The sequence below is a fragment of the Galeopterus variegatus genome, unplaced genomic scaffold (assembly GCF_000696425.1).
Source record: "Galeopterus variegatus unplaced genomic scaffold, G_variegatus-3.0.2 Scaffold2102, whole genome shotgun sequence".
Lineage (NCBI taxonomy): Eukaryota > Metazoa > Chordata > Mammalia > Dermoptera > Cynocephalidae > Galeopterus > Galeopterus variegatus.
The window spans coordinates 187,371-206,921 of NW_007728213.1; the positions used below are offsets into that span (position 1 = coordinate 187,371).

A 19,551-nucleotide genomic window follows, 5' to 3' on the forward strand; every position below is an offset into this window, starting at 1 on the left:
TGAGGGTTGCAATCCGTTGCCGGACACGGAAAAAGACAAAAGACAAAAAAAAAAAAAAAATACAATTTTAAAAGCTGTTTGTTGGTTTTTTTTCATTTAAATTTATCAATATACATTGTAGTTGATTTTTGTGTCCCTTTACCAATTCTCCTTTTCCCCTGCTCCCTGTTCCCCCACCCCCCATCAACATCATGTTTGTTCACTTGTCTTAACAAGTTCAAGGAATTGTTGTGATTGTTGTGTCTTCCTTTTTTCCCTCCCCATTTGTCTGTATATTTAATTATTTATTGATTTTTATTAGCCCCCACAAATAAGTGAGAACATGTGGTATTTCTCTTTCTGTGCCTGGCTTACTTCACTTAATATAATTTTCTCTAAGTCCATCCATGTTGCTGCACATGGTAGTATTTCATTCTTTTTTATGGCAGAGTAGTATTCCATTGTGTAGATATACCACATTTTCCATATCCATTCATCTGATGGACATTTGGGATGGTTCCAACTCTTGGCTATTGTAAATAGTGCTGCAATAAACATGGGAGTAAGATAACCCTTCGACATGATGATTTCCATTCCTCTGGGTATATTCCCAGCAGTGGAACAGCTGGGTCATATGGTAGATCTATGTGTAATTGTTTGAGGAACCTCCATACCATTCTGCATAGAGGCTGCACCATTTTGCAATCCCACCAACAGTGTAGGAGGGTTCCTTTTTCTCTGCATCCTCACCAGCACTTATCATTTTCAGTCTTTTGGATATTAGCCATCCTAACTGGAGTGAGATGGTATCTCAAAGTGGTTTTGATTTACATTTCCCAAATGCTGAGTGATGTTGAGCATTTTTTCATGTGTCTGTTGGCCATTCATATATCTTCCTTTGAGAAATGCCTATTCAGCTCCTTTGCTCATTTGTTAATTGGGTTACTTGTTTCTTTGCTGTAAAGTTGTTTGAGTTCCTTGCATATTCTGGATATTAATCCTTTGTCAGATGTATATTTTGCAAATATTTTATCCCATTCTGTTGTCTTTCTCTGTTGTTTTTGTTGTGCAGAAGCTTTTTAGGTTGATATAATCCCATTTGCCTATTTTTCCTTTGGTTTCCTGTGCTTTTGGGGTCATATTCATAAAGTCTGTACCCAATCTTCCTTCCTGGAGTGTTTCCCTTATGTTTTCTTCAAGGAGTTTTATTGTTTCAGGATGTATATTTAATTCTTTAATCCATTTTGAGTTGATTTTGGTATATGGTGAGAGGTACAGGTCTAGTTTCATTCTCCTACATATGAATGTCCAATTTTCCCAGCACCATTTACTGAAGAGGCGGTCTCTTCCTCAGAGTGTAGTCTTGGTGCCCTTGTCGAAGATCAGATGGTTGTAGGTGTATGTGTTGATTTCTGGATTCTCTATTCTGTTCCATTGGTTCATGTGTCTGTTTTTATGCCAGTACCATGCTGTTCTGGTTACTATAGCTTTGTAGCATAAAGTCAGGTAGTGTTATGCCTCTGGCTTTATTTTTTTTCCTCAGGATTGCTCTGGCTACCCGCGGTCTTTTGTTATTCCACATGAATGTTAGAATTGTTTTTTCCATTTCAGAGAAAAAACATCATTGGAATTCTGATGGGGATTGCATTGAATCTGTAGATCACTTTGTGTAGTATGGACATTTTCACAATGTTAATTCTTCCAATCCAAGAGCATGGAATATCTTTCCATCTTCTTGTGTCCTCTTTAACTTCTCTCAACAGTGGTTTGTAGTTATTGTCATAGAGATTTTTCACATACAATCATCTCTATAGATGCTGAAAAAGCATTTGACGAAATTCAACATTTGTTCATGATAAAGACTCTCTAAAAATTGGGTATAGAAGGAAAGTATCTCAACACAGTTAAAGCCATATATGACAAACCCACTGCCAATATCATCCTGAATGGGGAAAAGTTGAAAGCTTTTCCCTTAAGAACAGGAACAAGACAAGGATGCCCATTGTTGCCACTCCTATTCAACATGGTATTGAAAGTACTAGCCAGAGCAATCAGGGAAGAGAAGGAAATAAAGGGCAACCAGACTGGAAAAGATGAAGTCAAACTGTCCCATTTGCAGATGATATGATCCTATACACAGAAGAGCCTGAAGACTCTAGCAAAAAACTCTTAGAGTTGATAAATGATTTCAGCAAAGTTGCAGGATACAAAATCAACATATAAAAAATCAGTAGCATTTCTATACTCCAACAATGAACCAGCAGAAAAAGAAATCAAGAAAGCTAGCCCATTTACAGTAGTCATGAAAAAAATAAAATACCTAAGAATAAAATTAACCAAAGCTGTTTTACTCCACTGCCACATGAGTTGGTCAACAAAAATATTAGACATCCCTTCTCAGTATCATGTCAACTACACTAGCGTGTATGAACCTAGAGTCTTCATTAAGTGGTAGGAATAAGGCTAGTGCTTAGAAAGCTGCCACCAAGTTAGTAATTATGAGACAAAGGTTAGAGGTAATAAAATCTTTTGAAAAAAGCCAATGAAAAAAGACCTCCATGGTATGCTGTGCCATTCATTCAGATTAAAGGAATCTAAAAAATATTAGAGATAATGCTCAGTGATAAAAAGCATCATTAAAGCAAAAACATGCTATAATGGATGTAGATGTATGCATTCTGAGAACTCATATGCCTATCTCGCTTTAGTTATTCTTGTGAAAAAAAATTCTTGAAGTGAGTTTATTCATCTCTTCCATTAACATTCTGTTCCTTCTTTTCAAAAATGCCAACACCAGAAAAAGAAATAACATAGAATTTAAAGGAATATGCTAAAAGGTACATTTCTGTCCACCACATTCCTTCTTCCCCTACACTATAAGCAAAGCAAGGCTATAATGACTTCCGAGAGTCCTCAGAAGGGAAAAAGGGAATCTGGGAAGAGATGGGAAAACTGAAAATGCCTCTCACCTTACTGGAGTTACAAATGGCTATAACCCAAGAAGGGGTCCCCCTCCAAACTTCTAGGTGGCTGGACTTGGCTAACCCTAAGAGGACAGCATACCCCAGAGCTGGACTTGGGTCGGGGCCCTGATCCTCAAGTGATAAACCTATTCTTTCGATGAGATTTTTTTTTTTTTAAATCACAGGCTGCCATTCATAAAATAGATCATAAAATAATTAAGTGGGCTACAACTGGAATTTTTTTAAAAAAGGAAACAGGATAAAATAACAAAATAGGGTAATGTACACATTAGAAGTACTGTTTTCTGAACCTTTTGCTTTACATACATTTTTGGTGGCTAAATAACAGGCTGCCATTCATAAAATAGATCATAAAATAATTAAGTGGGCTACAACTGGAATTTTTTTAAAAAAGGAAACAGGATAAAATAACAAAATAGAGTAATGTACACATTAGAAGTACTGTTTTCTGAACCTTTTGCTTTACATACATTTTTGGTGGCAAAGTAAATTTATTTTTATTGTGGATTGAGAATCATTGCCTTAGATAATACCACCACCACTTACCATTACCAAGGAAGCCACATTTTCCCCAGTGTCCCTCCCATATAGGCCATCTTGGTACCCAGAAGATTAATTAATCGACTATAACTGCTAACCAAGTTAAAAGAACCATCTGACCTTGAAGAAATTTCAAGGTAATCCAATAAATTATTACGGGTTCAGGTTAAACAATAATTCATTTTACTCTTCCCCTCCTATGGGAAATAAACACTAGACATCTACTGTTTTTAAAGCACACTCTGAGATTACTTCCAGAATCGAGTAGATTTTCAACATTAAATACCATCAACCAGAATCATTAAATGAATACAAACGTAAGTTGCATTCCCTGGATCTACTCTAATATCTAAACTCCTAACAATGACATTACTATTTTGTATAGGCAAAATGAGATATGCATCTAAATTTAGGGTTTAAAGGATATCAGGAAAGAATAAGACGAACCAAGTCATAAATATCCAAAAAATGGAACTTAGCAGAAAGATGGCTGGTAAATATACAAGGTTCTTATATCCGACCAAGAGCCTAAAAGAATAAGGATAAACATAAGTTATTAGTGAAATAAGGTATTCGCATAATTCATATTAATTTTAGTTTATATGTACTTTCCATGAGGTGGGCATTATCACAATAATTACTCTCATTTTATAGATGAAGAAATTGAAGCACAGAGAAGTAAAGCAACTTATTCAAGGTCAGTTCAAGGTTGTTCAAGTGGTAAAGCTTTACTTGAATCCAGGCAGTCTGACTCTTAACCATTAACTATATATAACGATATATAAGTATTTTCCTAAAAATAGAAACATACCATATTTACTATTTTATAACCTCCCACGATTTAATTAGGTTGTTTTAACTAAAAGTAATTGAGAGCCAAAATAATTAGCTTAAAATAAATTTAGATTTAGAAAAGGAAAAAAGAAAAAAATATTCTGAAAAATGAGCAAAAATGCCTCAAAATGCAAAATGGTTACAAAAATTTTCCCATTATTCACTAAAATTAACAATTCAAAAAATGACCCAGGATATTTACTTTCCACCAAGTGTCAATTCAATCAAATTACTGGCTTAAACAATTTGCTTTCAGCCAAATCATATGGTACCAAAGCCTTTTCCTCCCACCAACCCTGAGGATATTGTTGAGTTTGGTAAGTAATATTTATAGCTCAATAAAAATCTGTGATTCAAGCTAATCAACAATAGAAACAAGCAATTAGATTGGAAATGCAGTAAACAGCCTTACAAAGACTAATATACACACCTTGGAAACAAAGATGTCAGAAAAAACAATGTTACTAGAAGACATCCTTTTAAAAGCCAAGAATCTGAATTGAAGTCCAATATGTATCCAACAGCCCACAGGGTAATCACAGAAAGCATCAGCAGCAGGAAGAGCTATTAAGAGATTCAGAATTTTACAACTTTATGAATTTTACCTCTTAAGTGTAATAACAATTAGTTCAATACAAGAACTACTCCCTAAGTATGTAACAACAATTAATACAACAGCAGAACTAACAGAGTTTTTCTTCAAAATTGCTGATGGATAAATTTGAAGTTTGAAAAGTTACACATCTTGGAAACAATCTTTCAAAAAGCCCTACGTTTTATGAATATTGCTTAAACATATTTTGTTTTGTTTTCTTCCCTCCAAGAAATAGTGGTCTTTCAAAAAAATACTAATGAAAGCTGAAATTTTTAAAAATAATTTTTTTCAAATAGCATTCTATATCAGAAAGCATGTAGAAAGCTAAAGAGGCCACAAGAAAATCAATACAGTCATCCTCAATATCTACGGGGGATTGGTTCCTGGACCTCCCATGGATACCAAAATCCATGCATGCTCAAGTCCCTGATATAAAATGTCATAGTATTTACATATAACCTATGCACATCCTCCTGTACACTTTAAATCATCTCTAGATTACTTATAATACCTAATACAATGTAAGTGCTGAAACAGTTGTTAGACCATATTGTTTAGGGAATAATGACAAGAAAAAAAAAAGTCTGTTCAGTACAGACGCAAGTTTTTTTTCCAAATATTTTCCATCTGAGGTTGGATGAACCCACAGACAGGAGGGCTGAGTGCATAGAAGCCTCAACGAGGGGAGAATAAGAGCTCCAACCTGACCACTAGATGATAAATTCAAAGAGGGAAGTATAAGAGCTCCAATCTGAGAACTGGTTAGAAGAAATAAGTCTACAGAAAAGATGAGCTTAGTTTGGGACATGTGGAATTTTACATGCCTATGGACATCTAGTAGTTATCTATGAGGTCATCAAAAAAGCAGGTCTATCATTCTGGAAGACTTGAGATTTATCAGCATATAGGTGGTAAATCTATGAGTGAACAACATCCCAAAGACTGTGCACAGGTAGGAGGGGCAGAATCTTGGCCAACACAAACATTTAAGGTTAGGAAATAAGCTAAGTCTCCAAAGATAACCAAGAAAGACCGACCAGAAAGGCAGGATGACAACCTGGAGAAAGAAAAGTTTCAGAGAAGCCAGGGAAGAGAATGTCAAGAAGGGAGCAGTTCTCAGTGTCACATGTCACATGGAGGTGAAGGACTGAAATATGTCCTCAGGATACTAATGATTCAGGCTTATTTTTGTAAAGTTGAAAGAATGAAACATCTATGAACCAACAATCTGACTGTCTGCACTGAAGCCAGGCTCCACACCTGTGCAATGCAATCCCTAAACTAAGAGATACGAGACCTTGAAATCAAGCAGGGCTTTTGCAACAGCAAAGGGGGAAAACATATTTTGCCCTATCTTCCTCTATTTTTACTTTCCTAAGCCATATTTGGGGGTGGATAACTTCAAACAACATCAAATCTTTAAAATGCTTCCCATCCCAATGTGCTTGATGAAACAAAATGAGCAAGTTTAGATTTTTTTTAAAAAGTAAATTTAGAATCTACAAACATAATCTCAGGACATAAAAATGTATCTCAAAATTCCAAATTCTATATATAACAATGATAGATAAACCATTCTCTATTCATTCAACAAATATTTGAGGGCAAACTATATGCAAGACAATGCTCTAGTCTTTCTCTCATGGAACTTAAATTCTAGCTGGAGAAGATAAATGAATAAATGTATTAAGTGTATTTTATAGTATATAGAAAGCTGAATCAAACAGAGCACAACAGGCCACTGTAAAGACTTTGTGTTTTTTTGTTTGTTTGTTTGTTTTTCCTTTTTGTCTTTTTTTACTGACCGGTAACGGGATCGCAACCCTCGGTGTCATGCCCGTACCGGGGACCGGCAACGGGATCGCAACCCTCGGTGTTGCACCCGCACAGCGCTCAGCCAGTGAGCGGGAACCGGTCTCCACATGGGATCCGAACCCTCAGCGGGAGCGCCGCCACGCTCCCAAGCGGCGCACTCTCCAGTGCACCACCAGGCCGGCCCAAGACTTTGTTTTTACTATGGGAGACATATCTGACTCACATTTTATTTTTTTTTTTTTTTGTCTTTTTCCATGTCCGGCAACGGATCGCAACCCTCAGTGTTGCCCCCGTACCGGACCGGGGACCGGCAACGGGATCGCAACCCTCGGTGTTGCCCCCGCGCCTCACTCAGCCAGTGAGCGGGAACCGGTCTGTATGTGGGATCCGAACCCTCGGCGGGAGCGCCACCGCACTTCCCAAGCGGCGCACTAGCACAGTGCGCCACCGGGCCGGCCCCTGACTCACATTTTAAAAGATTCATTTGCTGAACCAACCTGGCAGTGATGGATGGGTGAGAAGGGGTAAGATTCTGCATATAAACTAAAGGCAGAACTAGCTGGCATGTCTTTCTAATAAACTGGATACAGGTTTAGTATCCCTTATCTGAAATGTTTGAGACCAGAAGTGTTTTGGATTTCACATGTTTTTAGATTTTGGAATATTTGCACAATACACACCGGTTGAGCATCCCTACTCTGAAAATCCGAAATCTGAAATGCTCAATGCGTATTTCCTTTAAGCATCATGTCGGTGCTCAAAAAGTCTGGATTTTGGAGCATTTCAAATTTTGAATTTTCAGGTTTGGGATGTTCAGCCTGTATGTGGTATGACAGAGAAAAGGCAAAGATGACTCGAAAGCTGGAGTTCTCACCTACTGATACAAGAAAGGCTTAGTTAGTGGTGGAGTGGGGAGAAGATCAGGAGTTCAGTTTTTGATATGTTATGTTGGAGATGCCTATTGAACTGGATGAATCTCATGGGTAACTGTATATACAAGTCTGGAAAGGTCTGGACTGCAGAGATAAATCTGGGAGTTATCAACATGTAGATGGCATTCAGGGAATGAATAGATAGAAAAGATGTTCAAGGACGAAATCCAAGGGCACACTATGAGGTGAGGAAGAAGTGGAGGAGTTGGCAAGAGCCTGAGGAGTAACTATTACTTCTTTCTCTCCTCCTCCACATACCTAATTATAAAATAGATGTAGCATTCATAATGATCTTCTACATAGAAATCTGGTGTCTGTTCATTTAGAATCACTCTAAAAGTATAATTACTAATTACTATTAGATTAGATGATGATATCATATTTGAAAACATTAGAAATAGTGGAATGAACCCAATATCCCATTTCAACAATTTTACTTATGTTCACTACTATGACTTAGATTTTAACCATTTACAAGCTGAACTTTCTATTATTTGGTTCACAAAAAGTTTAGAAGAATACCACTCAGAATTACTAAGAAAAATATAAATATAATTTGGATTTCATCTTTCAAAACTCCAGATGTTTTATTTTATGAAATGACATTATATGCCTGAAGTCTGCAACAGTGTCATTTTTAAAGTTTCACTCCTTATATGTCTTACAAAACATTTTGAATGTTATTATTTTCATTTAAAGAAAAATTTAATAAGAAAAAAGCTCTTTAAAAGAAGCTTCTATGAAACTCCCTCCAAGCTGGCTGGTTAGGTCAATGGTTAGAGCGCAGCCTTATAACACCAAGGTCACAGGTTTGGATCCCCATACCAGCCAGTCAACAAAAAAAAAAATTGCTTGCAACAAGGTGTCTTTCTTTTTGCTTCTCTAAGAATCTAAACCACTTGCATTTCAATTCATTTATTAAATATACGTGTAAGTACACCATAGTATTCACAAAGTAACGTGTAGTTTTAGAACCATCTAGCTGAGGACCAACATTAAATAGCCAATGAAAGTGCTAAATTTCCAACTCTGGGTTGTGGGATGCATGGGAAAGATACGATCAGTAGATAAAATACAGCACAAAGCAAACTCTCTGGCTCCCCTCATGGTCTAAAAACCAAAAACTAATGAACAAAAATGTTCTTATATCCCATAGAATAGGCTCCATATGAAAATACCTCGCATTTCTGCAGCCACCTCCAAAGTCTGAACTTCTGGTTGGCTCTCATTTTGGCTTCTGTTTTTAGCATATGAATAATCAGCTGATTCTTGTTTTGTAGAGCCATATCAAGAGGTGTTTCTCCCTTTAAAAAAAGAAAGAAAAACTTCAATTATATTTATGATATATTAGGGGTACTAAACATTTTTTTAAAACTCATCAGAATCATAGACTCAATACATTTACTCTAAGGGTAGCCAGCTATTATTATTTATGTCTATCTTGTGGCAACTGAAAACAAATATATAGCTTATCTCTATGTTAATTTATCAGTCTTCTAACTGAAGATATAATAAACTAAGGAAGATAAATACCTGGTCATACCTTAACATTTTGGATATCCAGGCTAGAACCAGCTTCCAAAAGTTTATCAACTGCATTAACATTTCCTGCTGCAACTGCCCAGTGAAGTGGAGTGTTTTGGTGTATTTTATCAACCACACTGAGAGAAGGATTAAACTTTAAAAGAAATCCAGTTGGTTCTGACCTGCGTCAAAACAGCAAAATACAAAGGGGCATTAACACAGATGAAGATTTGAGGAGTAAATGCAAGTAATAAATCTTTTAAGGTAATACATCAATTGACCATCTGTAAGTATTCTGAACAAATGAAGAATTTCTTTGTGCAGAGTTCTAGTCTAGATACTAAGAGCTTTTTTTTAAAAAAAAAAAAAAGACATCTATTAAATGACTTCTTGCTATACAGATAATATAATTTTAAAATCAATAAGTGGAATGACTGCTTTTGTTTTTCAATTTTTATTTTCATGTTGTTCTATAGGTTAATATTTTTTAAAATTGTGGATTTAACTTTGGCCAATATTAAATGCTATGTTATTTATCCAATTAAAGACTAAATGTATAATGTTATATTTGAGGAAATAAACCAAGAGCTAACTTCACACTTTCCCTACAATCAATTATTAAATAAAGCAGGTATAATGTCCTAAAATATTTGTGTACTTTAGAAAGGGACTAGAATACAGAATGCAATAACATATTTCTACTTTATCATCTGCTATGGTTTGAATGTTCCCCCCATGAACTTCACACTTTCCCTACAATCAATTATTAAATAAAGCAGGTATAATGTCCTAAAATATTTGTGTACTTTAGAAAGGGACTAAAATACAGAATGCAATAACATATTTCTACTTTATCATCTGCTATGGTTTGAATGTTCCCCCCAAGCTCATGTTGGAATTTAATCCCCAATATGGTATTTGAAAGGCAGGGCCTTTAAGAGGTGATTGGATTGTGAGAACTATGTGCTCACGAATGGATTAATCCATTCATGGAGTAATGTGTTAATGGTTTAATGGGTTGTTGTGGATGTGGACTGGTGGCTTTATAACGAGAGCAAGAGAACACGTAAAAAAGCCCTCTTGCCCAGCCCTCATTATGTGATACCCCGCATCACCACAGGATTCTGCAAAGAATCCCCACCAAGAAGGCCCTCACCAAATGTGTTCCCTGAACCTTGGCCTTCCCAGCCTCCAAAACTGTAAGAAATAAATTTCATTTCAGGTATCTGTCATGAGCAACAGAAAACCGACTAATACACCATCACCATGTTCCCTTTCTTAACAACTACTCAAGAGATTCTTTTAATAAGACAATATTCTACTTTAAGATTCTGAGAGGGCATTCATTACCTTAAAGGGTGTATCATATTGGACCGAATCTGAATAAGTCCCCAAAGTTGACTGTGGAAACAAATTAATCAAATGTGGCCTTATCAGAAGCCTGCCCCCATCACTCCATATAAAAGAGCAGCCCCCAACCCATTTCTAAAGTTTCCTGCCATCTGCTTTATTGTAATTCATAGCTCTTATTATCACCAGCTTGCATTTGTATATACTCAGTATATTGTTGTTCTCTCCTTACTACAATATAATGTCCATGAGAATCAAGACTTTCTTTCACTACTGAATCCTCAGCACCTATAACATAGGAACTCAAGAAATATTTATTGATTGAATACATGATTATAAGCTAAAAAAACCCCCCAATATTCTACTTTAATTATTCTAGCGAGATCTTTAGAGACTTCAGAGTTATCAGCAAAGAAGAGAAAATGCTTTTTAACAAAATTCTATCCCAGCCCCACCATTCCACGAACAAAAAGGAAATGCCGTTAGAATTAACTTGGTTCCTAGAAGTCCTAAGGAAAAGCAGAATCAGAAATGACTTCTCATGTTCAGTACATTAGAAACAAATGATAGAGAAAACTGTAGCATGCATTTGCATAGATGAATATCAGAAGTTGGTCATAAATCACATGTGTTTATAAAAATACACAGAAAAACTTAAATATGTAAGTGCCTAATGTGAACACATAGATTCTTTTCAATTAATATTTCATGACAGTCAACAATGTCAGAGAATCACAAATTCATTGTTGTCCAGAAAGCACATTTATTACCTAGATTTTAAATTATAAGAACATTTAAACTTGTAGCCATTTTATTAAAATGCAAAAGAAGAAATATATGTCATGTTAATAAGTATATGCTAAGGAACCTCCACCTGTTCTCTAAGAAAATTTTTTTATTAGTAGCTTTCAAACTTTTTAACTAAGCTACCAGAAAAGAAAAAACGTATTTCAATGGTGCTTTCTTAACCACAACTACCTTAAAAGTTCAGATCACAGTTACAGGGTGGAAAATCTTTTCTTCAGAATGTACTACCATGTCACATAATCTGAGACACTTATAATAATATACACAGAAAAGAAATTCTAGGAACCAAAAATCAGATTGAGGCAATTCAATTAAACTCACTTACCCAATTACTTTGTGAGCTGATAACATCAGAGGTGTCTGCCCATTTACATCTGTCATATTCACACTCTATTACAAAAAAAAGAATCAATTAGCATAACTATAAACCCAATCAAAATTCTCTTTCTTCTCTTAATAGAAATATCTCTTTGGGCTGGCCCGGTGGCGCACTGCTATAGTGCGCCACTTGGGAGTGTGGCGTCGCTCCCGCCAAGGGTTCGGATCCCACATACAGACCAGTTCCCGCTCACTGGCTGAGCGAGGTGCGGGCGCAGCACCGAGGGTTGCGATCCCGTTGCCAGTCCCAGTCCGGTACGGACGCGACACTGAGGGTTGCGATCCATTGCCGGACACGAAAAAAAAAGACAAAAAAAAGGAAAAAAAAAAAAAAAAAAAGAAATATCTCTTTAATACACTCAGCACTACCATTGTGCCTAAAGAAGGGTTCAAACATCATTTGAATAAAAGAATGTTCTGCTTCACTTCTACAGGGTAAAAATTCATGGGTTTCTACAAAATACATTTTTTTTTTTATCTTTTTCGTGACCGGTAAGGGGATCGCAACCGTTGGTGTGGTGTCGCCCACACCGCACTCAGCCAGTGAGTACACTGGCCATTCCTATATAGGATCCGAACCCGCGGCGGGAGCATCGCTGCACTCCCAGCGCCACACTCTCCCGAGCGTGCCACGGGGCAGGCCCCTACAAAATACATTTTAAGAGGAAATCTGAATATATGATGAAATGCATTGTATGATATGAATGAAGGATAGCTAACGGATAGAGTAAAATGTTGGTAACAACCATCAAATACAAAAAATGTTAGAGACCTTGGAAGTCACCTAGTTTTGACCTTAATTTACACATTAATTCATGTTATCATTTCTTACACAGAGTCATCCAGTCTTTACTTAAACACTTCCAATAACAGTAAACTCCCTATCTTTGAGGTAACTTGTATTTTTTGGACACATCACATTAAGTTTCAAATAGTAGGACACAAAAAACTCTTTTCTGTTTTCTGGAATAGAGAGAAAAAGGAAATCATATCTCTATGAGAATATGTTCCTTGTAATAAAACAGGTTCCAGGTTTGAGGTATACCATAATGGTTCCAACCAAGCCAAAGAAAAAGAGTTTCAATTACTGAAGATTCTTACAGGTCTTAGAGGAAGAGAATTTGGGAAGGAGCCCAAAAAGCAGAGAGAACTCCTTCTCATACGTCTTTCCAAAATAAAACCCAGGAGGTTATAATTATTCTACTTCAATTGGCTAAGTCTGAAAGTGCTTATTTAAATGGAGCACAATCATTACAACAGCATTTGAGCAAAGACGTTTCCACGCCTCTCAGAGGCAAAACAGCTAATACATAAACTACTTTGCTACCAGAAATTATATTCCAGGCCAAGTACAGCAGACAGTGAAACTCCCACTATCAATAACCTATAATTTAACCTGTGCCACTTAAGGCCAGTCATTTTTCATGGAATTACTTTAGAGAACAATAAAAAGCAAACATTCGAATTGGCCGCCCATTTAGGCTCAAGTGATGAAAGCAAATGATGGGTTAATTTAGTGATCTGAATACCATTTCTACATTCAACCAGAAGGAAAATACAGCCTTTGAAGTCATGTTTTTGAAAAAAACTGCAAATTACTGGGCTCATATGAAAAACTATTATAGGCTTACAAGTTTCAGAAACATCTATTATATGTTACTGAGCTAAATGATCTGTCCTTTTCCCTCCAATGAAGCTGGAAAAGCATTATTCAATAGCTAGACTTACTGAGGATAATATTTGAACATCTGGATATCCATTAATTTCCACTTTAAAAATGAGGACAGACTATTACTACCAATCTTCGCAATCTCTTCAGATTATAATATCTGGAATATAAGACACATTTCAAAACATACCTGCCCCTTTGAGATGAGATATGCTATAATAGGCATGTGTTGAAATAATACTGCCAGGTGGATGCTGCTGAATCCCTCCCCATCAATGAGACTGGGGTCTGCACCATGCTGGAGTAATAATATGACCATAGGTAAATGCCCTTGTCTGGAAAGAGAAGACAAAAAAATTATGCTGTATTCTGTAGTATGCAGAAAAGGAAAAAATTCAGGAAGAAACTGATATCCCAAAGACTGGAGGGATTTTGGTTAGATAAAAAGTCCACTTCCTAACAGCAAAATTTTTGAAGCGCTGGAGATTGTCCAAACATCTTTTACTTAGAACTACATATAGACAGTCCTTCTTAAGGGCAAGTGATAAGCTTGATAACCTCCCAAACTACCTTTAACCTATGTTGCAACCATGTGTAAAGAATAATTTTATATGACTAATGCTAGCAAAGAAAATTTTAAGACCACTTAGACGTCACTGCTGCTATTTTCAAAACAAAAAATAATTTGATTATAATATAATAATATTCTACATAATATTAAGAACTATACATTCTTATACTTGAATACGGCTTGTTTTCCATGTAAAACACTGTACCTCAATAGCTTAAAAAGGATACATTACCCCTAGACTCTTCAAAACTCTTGCCTATGGAGAAAAGATTCAACTCCTTGCCTTACACAAACAATTATTCACGTTAGTTTCTGGTTCATGTCAACCCCACCAACCACAGACAGTGGTGTTAAAACAAAAGCAGATGTTCAGTATCAAGATTTGTTAATTTCAGCTGCAGATGACCAATACACATCAGAGAAAAGAGGACAGTGACCAAAAAACATAAATGTTCTAATAAGTTGACCTACTCAAAATTTATTACTCCTGCACCAACTTTCAAAAGAGTTGATCCATTTGACCCTAAAAGATATACTTTTACATTTACCTCAAGAGTGAAACCACCTCTTTGAAATAAAATTACAACTATAAGTTTCCAAATAGGCATCTGTCATAAGACTGAACTGACTGAGTTTATAGTTCACTGAACTACTGCTTTTATTCATGTGACCAAATATAAAAAATATTTATTCTAATCATAAAAAAGAAAGTATAATTCACACATTTGAGTTTGGTAATCATAATGAAGCCCTAAATAAAACACCAAAAACATCCTTTCTGGAAACTCTCTAAAACTGTAATTTCTTTTTAAATGAAGAAGAAAAAAAGAAAAGAAAGCCCTTCAAATTGTCTGTAACTGTGATTTCCAATATGGTGGCCACTAGCCACGTGTGGCCATTTAATTTCAGTGTTTAAAGAAATCTTACCGGATAGCCCAGTGAAGAGGAGTTGAATTTAAATCTCCACCCAACTGATCTACAACAGCACCTTTTGAAATATAAAACCTGTTAAAAGCAGAAAGAAATGAAAATAAGATTTGAAACTTAAAATTCACATTGAGAAAAAAACACTAATTTTTCTTTAGTAATAAATGTGCTGGAAATCAGAAATTATAATAATAACCCTCACTAAAATACCCAGATCTACATAAGTCTGATTTACACAGCAATATCAGACAAATCCCTGGTGAAACATTCTTAGCATATAGGTAATTACTCTTGCTGTAATTAGCATTCCATTATAACTTATATACCAAACACATAATAACTACTCTCTGCATACTATGACTACCACAGCACTCTTGAAATAGTTTATTTGAAAAAGGTTTAGGATCAGATAGATATTCTACTTAACTTGGAAGGAGAAAGGTAAAATTATATCAGTTTTAACAGTTCACAATTAGAATTACCACGTAGGAATGAATTCTAAAAGTAAGCAGTAAAATGAAAAAGGTTTAGGATCAGATAGATATTCTACTTAACTTGGAAGGAGAAAGGTAAAATTATATTAGTTTTAACAGTTCACAATTAGAATTACCACGTAGGAATGAATTCTAAAAGTAAGCAGTAAAAAATTAATTTAAAAATCCTTTCAGAAAAGTTAAGACATTTTGACTATTTTGCTATTTGGGGGGAACAGATGTGATTCGCTGTATAAGGTGAACCTATGTGTCAGTGAGACTGATTTTCTTTTGTGGTTTATAGGAATTAGTCTCATTACTTCGAAGTTGTGCTTCATACATCATATACCAGTTTATTTCCATAGAAAACGAATTTACCTGTGAGTATAATAAGTATTAGAATATCTGAAACTTTAGTAAATTTTCATTTCCTTAAACTTCAATGATTTTAAATAAATGATCCTACAATACAAAATACATACACATTCACATATGCACGTACATTTTACATGCTAAGGTATAAAACAAACAAACAAAAAAACAATGGGTAGGCCTGCTTTATGAAGGGGAAATATTTTATACAATCCAATACATGCCTACTTAAAACTGTATTCCATATTTAGTTTTTAAAAAAGGTGAAATTCCCTACCTATCTATTCTTCCTGGCATTACAGTATAAAATATTTCAATGTTTCTTCTAAACTTGATCAAACTTTCTGTTCTATCCTAAGAAAGTTTGTTGTGCTTTTCCTTTTCAAAAAAATGTTCACTTTCACTTCATAAACTTTATCTTTATGATGGGCCCCTGTGGCATTATCTCTAATTTTCCTTTTTGGACCAAGGAGAATCCTGGAATGGATAATTTCTAAGGTCCTCTTCAACACTAAATAAATGAGTGCGTGGCAGAAAGTTTTAGGTGTTCGTTTACAGTAGAGGATTATAGATGGTTCAATACTCAGACTTGGACTTGAAGAAAACACAAATGAAAGAGAGGTCTAGAATTATAAATACACAATTAACACACATATATCCCATCTTACTTTACAAGATCCAGCCTGTTGTTAATAGCAGCCCAATGAAGCAGCGACACATTTTCTTTGTCTGGTTGCCTGACATCATATCCTGCTTCTATCAACTCTTTACATCGTTCAAAAATCCCGTATCTCAAATAAGGAAAAAAAAGTAAAATCGATACCGTTACAATCATTTCAAATATCAAAGTTTCTTCCTTTTCCATGTCTTTTCTTCATCCCAATTGTCTTTCAGACACAAAGAAATACAATAATTAACAAAGACATGCACAGAGGACATAGTGTAAAGCCAAACAACAAAAGTAAACCTGGTTTACTTACTGATCAGATTAATCCATTTGGAGTTGAACTTCATCATCTTAAATAAACTTTAACACTTACATTGGCCCTCCTTCAATAAGGTTCACTTGATCCTCTACTGTGTGATCAGAATGCATAGTGCTAATTCCTGACTAATATTCTATCCCTGAATCAAACTAAACCCATGCAATAACCTCACAATTAGGAAGGAAAACTAAATGAAAATCTAGAATGGGACAAATTCAACAACAAAATATGGACATGATACAGGTATAGCAGAGGAAGAAATGATTAGCCCTTTCTGAAGGTGATGAAACATGACATATAAGCTATATTTTATTGATACCATTAAAATCATTTCTGAGGAATGAAGAAAGGGCATTTCAGGCAGAGAAAACAGCATGTACAAAAATTAGAGATGTGAAACTGCATGGAAATTGAGAGAAATATACACAATTCAACATGGCAGAAGCATAAAGCATAAGAGAGGGAATGGCAAGAGATGAGCCTGGAAGAGGTAGGCTAAGACCACACAGGCCTTCTATGTTACGCAAAAAGTTTAGACTTTACGGTTCAAAGAGAAACCAATAAAAAGTTTTAAAGAGAAAAGCACTTAGACTTTGAGTTTTTAGAAAGACCACGTTAGTGGCAGTAAGCAGTTTAAGGACAGAAACTAAGAGACCAGTTTAGAGGCTAGTACAACAAATACAGGGAGAGGCAATGAGAACCTAAAGTAAGAGAAAGGCAATACTAATGGAAAAGGAAGAATGGACTTGAGAGATATGTAACTGATCGACTGTGAGAGTGAGAAATACCTCTTTTTAATGCCATAATGATTTTTTAAATCATTCATTAGCAATATTTCTTTTCCATAAAAACTACTAAGTCCCAACAAACCATTTAGCATTTCCTTTGAAACTTCTATTTAAAGGAGCTGAAAGTTTCAATAGCCCCTCAAAAGTCAAAAATCAAACCAAATGGCAGAACTGTCTGTTTCCCATACTGCTAAATTAGAATAATTTCTGCTTTTACCAAAATATGTGTGTGTGTGTGTGTGTGTGTGTGTGTCTTTTGGGCATTTTTAAAAGACAGAAACACCTATTTGAAAATGTTAAGAGAAAATATTAATAAAAGTAAATTTTTGATAATGACACCATATATTTATACTTTCCATCTTTAACATTTTATTAGAAAAGAAACACTCCCTTTATTTGAGAAACATAGTAACAGTACACACTAATTAGGATTTGAACAGTACACAAACACATACGTATCCCACACAATATAACAATATAAACAATACCAAATAAAATTTGCCTAAAGTAGTGGTTCCCAAGGCCTCTAGACTGCATACAAACTAGAAATTAGAATATTCAAATAACTGCCAATATATTTTTGAACTAACATAAATAATACATTAGTCTATGTTAAGGCCAAACAGGCTAATTAATCACCAAACATCTTTGCTTTGACAGAAATTATATCAAGTTAGTGTGGTAACATTAGTTCCTTTCATGCTAATTAGAAGGGCATGAGTTATATCTGATGGGCAATCTGATGGGCAAATTAATATTTCATTACTACAAAAAAGGATTACTACTTAATGTAGTCTGATAGATAAAATATTTCAAAATATAGTGGGGTGTGTATGTTAATAAGCAGCGAGATCCATGAGGGTGAAAATGTTGGAAATAATTGACTTAAAGCAAATACCTCACATATGGAGATCTTAAGGGAAAATTTTCAAAATGTATTTCCATTTTCAGTGCAAGCAAAACAACCCATATGTTTGAAGTAGTGAGAGAACATTTCTACTTTACTGCCCTTCTTCCAGTGTACTCAACACAAGCACATGAAAAGCGCTCCATAAATAAATGTTAAATGTATCCATAAGTGTGTGAGCTGATATTTTCATCCCATCTACATATTTGGTTGTAATACATTTTAAAAAACTCAGATTTGTATTTCAAATTCAGAGTCTAATTTTCATGCCATTTTAAATCATTCATTCATTCAACAAACATTTATTGGGCACAGGCCTAAGATGAAGAAGACATGCTTTTGCTAAGAAGCTGCTCACAATCTCATGGGAAAGCCTGGTACATAAACAGCTAAGGTGCACTGTACTAAGTGCTCTGATGCTGGTATGACAAACTTACTTAGTGCTGGTGTTAATGAACTACCATAACAAAGCAAGGAAGGTAAACATATGGACTACCATCAACTGCACATATATTATCATTAATTAAACAGAACGTAAGGACAAAATGAAGCATTTGGAAGACTTACTGAGTAGCTTTTACAATGTCACAGTTACTAGAGTCCTCTATAAGAGGAAGAACTTCTCTCGTCCTGGCAAGTTCTTTGTTTTCATGTACGCAGATGCCATGTCGACCAAATCCTGGAGGGTGGGGGCCATGGCTGTGATTCCTGCACTGAAGAGTGAGAGTAATTTGACAAAGCATATAAGAGAATTAATGTCACATTCAATTACATAATGAAGCATTTGCTACTATCAACAATATCTATATTAACAAATTAGAATTTTTTTTGAGTCTCAGAGGTGTATCCTAGGGAAGATTTTCTTATCTTAATTCTATTCACTAGAAAAGATGCTTAATATTACAAAAATCCAAATTACATATATTGTCATGAAACAAAGATTATCTGAAAAGGCACAAATATACATGTAGTGGGTAGAGGATCATGGCTATTGACACAGTAGAAGGTCGCCAGATCCCTGCTTTGGGGGTTGTGGTGGATACATCCTAAGGATACCTACCTGCACCCCACCCCAATCAATCAAGCTGTTGTATAAATCCCTTCCCCTTGAGTATGGGCA

General features: G+C 35.4%; 1 protein-coding gene across 1 annotated transcript in view; it reads right to left on the minus strand.

The window, feature by feature from the left end:
• Positions 1 to 19,139, minus strand: part of ZDHHC13 (zinc finger, DHHC-type containing 13) — a 37,046-nt gene extending 17,907 nt beyond the window's left edge. Inside the window, exons 1-9 of the mRNA XM_008580456.1 lie at positions 18,999 to 19,139; positions 16,419 to 16,541; positions 14,906 to 14,983; positions 13,598 to 13,742; positions 11,686 to 11,750; positions 9,223 to 9,385; positions 8,858 to 8,983; positions 4,768 to 4,901; positions 3,931 to 4,031 (exon numbers count right to left, since the gene is read on the minus strand). Of these exons, the coding sequence (XP_008578678.1) occupies positions 3,931 to 4,031; positions 4,768 to 4,901; positions 8,858 to 8,983; positions 9,223 to 9,385; positions 11,686 to 11,750; positions 13,598 to 13,726 (718 nt within the window). The 5' untranslated portion in view covers positions 13,727 to 13,742; positions 14,906 to 14,983; positions 16,419 to 16,541; positions 18,999 to 19,139. The remainder of the gene's footprint in view (positions 1 to 3,930; positions 4,032 to 4,767; positions 4,902 to 8,857; positions 8,984 to 9,222; positions 9,386 to 11,685; positions 11,751 to 13,597; positions 13,743 to 14,905; positions 14,984 to 16,418; positions 16,542 to 18,998) is intronic.
• Between the last annotated feature and the right edge of the window lie 412 nt (positions 19,140 to 19,551).